Genomic DNA, 5,257 nt, shown 5'->3' on the forward strand with positions numbered 1-5,257 from the left:
CACCTCTGTCTACACAGGACAACAGACGCTACAATACAATGATGCAACAAACTAGTGTCGTTCCCATTGATCCGTTTGTCGTGTATTTTTAAGTGCGTGTGCGTGTGTGTTTGTGTGTGTTTGTGTGTGTGGGGGGGGAGAGATGGAGAGGAGAGGGGCAAAAGGGGCTGCGATAGTAAGAGAACAAGATACATGTACATGTATAGGTAAGTGAAGTGGGAAAATATCAACCTGGCTGGCCCGGCAAATATAAATTCTTTTTATTTGACTGAAAGCCAGAGGTATATTTTCAGTAGAAGGGAGGAGGGTGATGGCGCGTGAAATTCAGTTATGTATAACGAATATTTAGTTCCTTGGGGGTTAGTACCTCTACTCTAAAAAACAAGTGTGTGGAGAAGCTTTAAATTTCTGGAGAGAACATCAGTTATACTGACTGGTTTGAACGTGCGCACTGAAGATTGGGCGTGTTAAGGAAACCTACATTATACACAGGCTTGAAACTGGTTCATACTGCATCTTTTTTTTTCTTTAGTTTTATTATTTCAAATTCTCATGTATATTTACTAACCGTGATTTAGATTTTCGTTCTATTGTAAGATGTCTTTCTTCCATGCCCGAATATATATTGGAGCATGCAAACTGCGAACAAAAAGGTGTTCTTATTTGTTTTCATAAATAAATCGTTCTCGTAACTCTTTTTTTTTTTCAAGATATCTGGTTGTCCTTCTGTTCCTCTCCCCTATCAGAGCAGAGAAACTGAATGCATTGCACGTTTTCTGCACAGTATGGTACTTGTATTTGCGAGTGCTTCATTCTTGATAATATGTTTGTTTTACTCTTTTGGTGTCACCAAGTATTATATTTATATCAATTCAAGGTGAAAATTCTGATGAGAACACTGATGCATGTGCTCATAACATGTAAAGTGTTAAACGTGAACTGTTTGTTGTTTCACCTTTTATTTTTTAAGGTAAGAATGTGATTTTTTTTCCTCAATGCAAGAGTTTTTTCCTATGTAGATGTTTTTCGTGGGGGGAGGGGGGTTTCTGGGTTTTTTTCTTTCAAAGCGATCATGCTGAAGCATTAACATAAAGTTTTTGATGGCATTCTAGGATTTGAATGAGCTCCACGTTTGAATGTTTAAGTACATAAGTATGTGGTAAGCGTATGGGTGTGTGCCTGTGTATGTATGTATTTCTGTGTGTGCATGTGCGTGTGCGTGCGCGCGCGCGCGTGTGTGTGTGTGTGTGTGTGTGTGTGTGTGTGTGTGTGTGTGTGTGTGCGTGCGTGCGTGTGTGTGTTTGTATGAGTGTGTGTGAGTGTGTGTGTGTGTGTGTGTGTTTGTGTTTGTGAAGGGGGGGGGAGATACTGTGTGTGCATGAATATGCGAATGTGTCTGTGTGTATATTAATGTGCAAATGAGTCTATGTGTGTTTGTTTGCCTGAATTTTCTATTCCTTCTATTTCTGATATTGTTGTTAACGGTACAGCGACTGTTGCTTGCTTTGAGAGGGTTGGGGGGGGGGGGTTGGGTGTGGTAGGGGAAGCGGAGGGAGGGTGGAGCTTTTTATCGTGAAAAAGTTGGAAGGATTTTAGAAACATAACATGTTCTGTCTAGCTTTCGAAGGAAGACCGTAAAAGAGTGGTGTCCCTTCTTGATATGAAAGAGACTGAAATAGTACGTGGGGAAGCTGGAAAAACCTTTCTGTTACACCATTCAGTTTTGTGATTACGCCAGGGTACTTTGAGAAAAAGCAAAACTGTGTTATGTACAGAATTATAGCTGCAGGGTTTGTTTGTTTTTTGGGGGGGGGGGGTGTTTTGTTTGTTGTTGTTGTGTTTTTTTGGGGGGGTGGGTTGTTTATTTTAAAGACAAACACTCATTAACACTGTAGGCATGTCAGTGTATACATATATCATTATAACATACATTGTAGACGTAATATATTATCACACACCTCGCAGGTATATCAATGCATCAAGTGCTATTTCTTGAGCTGCAGTTTAACTTCAAGATATTGGTAAGTGAGGCGCAGTTAAACTTTTCATGTGAAATGTCTTGTTCAGATGCTACCAAATAGATCCTGACGTCGAGTAGAATTGCTACTCAAGTAACGGCGTCTTAGTGTGCTGGCGTGTCATGTTAGTGCAGTCTCCTCCATCTACTTCTTGGCAGTATTTACGTTTGTTTTAGTTTGTTCTTGGCAAAACGTGGTCGTTATTGTACCGACTCACAGAGAACGGCCACTCATTATCGGTGCACAAATGCGTTATTGTATTACCGTATCCACAGCGCACTCAGGGGAAAGATGTCAACAACACTACAGCTGAGGTATTTGTGCACGTTCAGTCATTTCAATATCCATATCTCGTTGTTCACTACAGTCAGTTGGTATTGTGCCGCTGCATGCATACACCCCACCCTTCATTGTTTGCATGGTGATTGTACCTAGCACTGTATGCTTCCCGGGACGCCAAGAATGTATCTGAGTGTCCTGGGGTCTGCTGGGTGTAATAATAGTTGTAAAGAGCATAGAGCATGTTGCAGAGCATGGATATGCGCTATATAGCCTAAATGCAATTATTTTTATGAGCACGTCACATTATGCGACTGGAAATCGGCCACCATTTGCGTTTGTGTGGGGGAAAAGTCGCTGGTGGCTTCCGAAGTTTTGCTTCTGGATCGGTTAGATCGTAAAAATTCCAGTACAAAGAACATTTTGTTGTCGTGATAGTTGTTTCTCGTGGACTTGTCTGAATATACGTGTGTGTGTGTGTGTGTGTGTGTGTGTGTGTGTGTGTGTGTATGTGTGTGTGTATGTGTGTGTGTATGTGTGTGTGTGTGTGTGTGTGTGTGTGTGTGTGTGTGTGTGTGTGTGTGTAATGCGATGTTGTAATCCAGTTTGTCATGATCACGATCACAACTACGATCATGCTCACTGTCACCTTTTTATCTTCAATTTTCGGTCTGGATTGTGGTATGCATTAGTTTCTTTTCTTCCCATTTGTTTGCCTCTTCCCCGTCTCATTCGCTGTCGCTATACCCAATTCTCTCTCTCTCTCTCTCTCTCTCTCTCTCTCTCTCTCTCTCTCTCTCTCTCACTACCTCTTTCTACCTCTCTCTCTACCTCTCTCTACCTCTTTCTCTCTCTTTTTAATTCTCCATCCTCTCTTTTTTATTCTCCCTCACTGACTCTCTCTCACTCATGTATTTTCTATAGAACATCATAAAACAGCTTTTTCTAGCTCACATCTCAAGCTATGTTAAAATACGGAAATCACACTTACAAGCTTTTATAATACCTTTTTATCTTTTATATTTCCTCCTACTAAACTAAATCCGATTCAGACAACCCGTAGCCTTTTGTTGTTGTTGTTGTTGTTGTTGTAGCTGGGAGGGGGGGGGGTTGTTTGTTTTTGGGTTTTTTTCAAACTTACACTTTTGTGCACATATTATACTTACTGTTCTTTCATTGACATGAAATAAATATGTCATGCACGTCATTGTTTAGCAGTATTACTGGACGACCATTCCTATACAGCCCCCAACAGAAGCCATGCTATTGCCCTTTACCTCTATGGTTACTTGCACTGATAATTCGATGTACCTGGAAGCCATTATTAAAACAGAAATTTAAACAGTTAATGTATCAGTGTCTAACATTTGCTTTTTAATTATTTTTTCCGAACTTTTTGTTTCTATTTAGTTAGAAATAATATCACTGCACTGCAAATAACTCTTTCTCATACTACAATCATTGAAATCTTATGAAGTTCAAGTTTTAATGTCGTTTTGTGTTACAAGAAAAGGGCACTGCTAGCGAGAGAGAATAAGTTCGCAAAAAGTTGGTCAAGGTAAGATGATAACGCCTGTGTTGCAAAATACATTTACACAGAATAATAATATCTTGGAGAAAAGGTGTCTAGCTTAGAGACTTGCTGGTGGTAGGAGGGCTTCCAAACGTACTCTGCTCATTCTGTTTCATTTTAGAATAAAAATCGTCCTTATTTTCTGCCCGGAAAAATGTGTCCATTATGAAGTTGGCTCACAAAAAGCCTCACTCAACAAATGTTTTAAAAGTGTTAATGACGTAGGTACAGAAGTGTGGTTTTTTAAAGAATTTTTTTTGGTCTGTCTATACGTATAAGTCAGACAGAATGTGCCCTTTTTGCGTAACACGGTAGTTTGTATTCTTAGATCTTTTCACTTGCCCTGTTTTTAGCGAGACGAATCCCTTCTGTCAGCACGCATTTATCTTCTTCAAACGCCATTATGGTGATGTCGGGAGCAAACTTGTCAAGCCTGGGTGGGATTCCCGAACTTTTCAGAAGTCAACCGTCATGTAACATAATACTCAAACACATTCTGTATCAGCTGTGCCGAAGACGTAAAAAAGTGTGTTTGTGTGGGGGTGTTTGGGGGTTAGTGGTTATTTTGTTGTTGCTTCGTTGTCGTATTTTTATGTTGTTGGGTTGGTTGTTTGTTGTTTTGTTTTGGTTTTGGTTTTTCGGTTTTTTTGGTGTGTTTTTTGTGTGTGTGTGTGTTTTTTTTTGTTGTTGTTGTTGGGTTTTTTTTGGGGGGCAATACGTTATGTATTCCACTGAAATGGTGAAATGAGAAAAGTAACTGCACAATATCAGACAATCATTCGTGTATATGTAATGAAATAAACTTGTAAGGACTTAGACACGACTTGACAACCGACATCTCTAAATAGAAATGGTGTTGCACATGTGCATGAAACAAGTCTCTTCCGTAGTTATAGATCATTACTGTTATGTCTTTCAAATTGCCTTTTCCCAAGTTACAAATAAGGCGGACCTGGAACTTCCCCATGTCTCTGTTATTGAACTGTTTTTACAGTACATTATCGCCAGATGTGTTAATGTTTGACCCAGTAGAAAAGCAGATTCGAGTTCGATTCTGCTATCAATATATAGACAATCATGAAATGGAGCAAGATTTGTGTTGCTTTCTTTGTTTTATACTTATTGATTTGCATTGATGAATGTCGGTGTTGATGTCGCTAATGTTGGTGGTGGTGTTGGTGTTGTTACTGTTGTTCTTGTTCTTGTCGTTGTTGCTTTTGCTTTGTTTTGTGCTGTTTGTTTTGGTAAGTGATGGTCTTGTTTGGTCTGTCGATTGATTTGGTTTTGGATTGTTATTTGTTTGATTCTGTTGTTTGTTTGGGGTTTGGAGTTGTTTTTGTTTGGTTTTTTTACGTTCAGCTTTTTGTTGTCTTTTTTTCCTGGGGGG

The 5,257-nt window shown here is 39.5% G+C and overlaps 1 protein-coding gene across 1 annotated transcript in view; it reads left to right on the forward strand.

Annotated features, from left to right (window-relative positions):
* LOC101846653 (titin homolog) overlaps positions 1-5,257 on the forward strand; it is a gene marked incomplete in the record, with an annotated part of 84,698 nt that overhangs the window by 42,030 nt on the left and 37,411 nt on the right. The window contains 1 exon segment of the mRNA XM_013082631.2: positions 2,294-2,332. Coding sequence (XP_012938085.1) covers positions 2,294-2,332 — 39 coding nt within the window.

The sequence above is a fragment of the Aplysia californica genome, unplaced genomic scaffold (assembly GCF_000002075.1).
Source record: "Aplysia californica isolate F4 #8 unplaced genomic scaffold, AplCal3.0 scaffold00186, whole genome shotgun sequence".
Lineage (NCBI taxonomy): Eukaryota > Metazoa > Mollusca > Gastropoda > Aplysiida > Aplysiidae > Aplysia > Aplysia californica.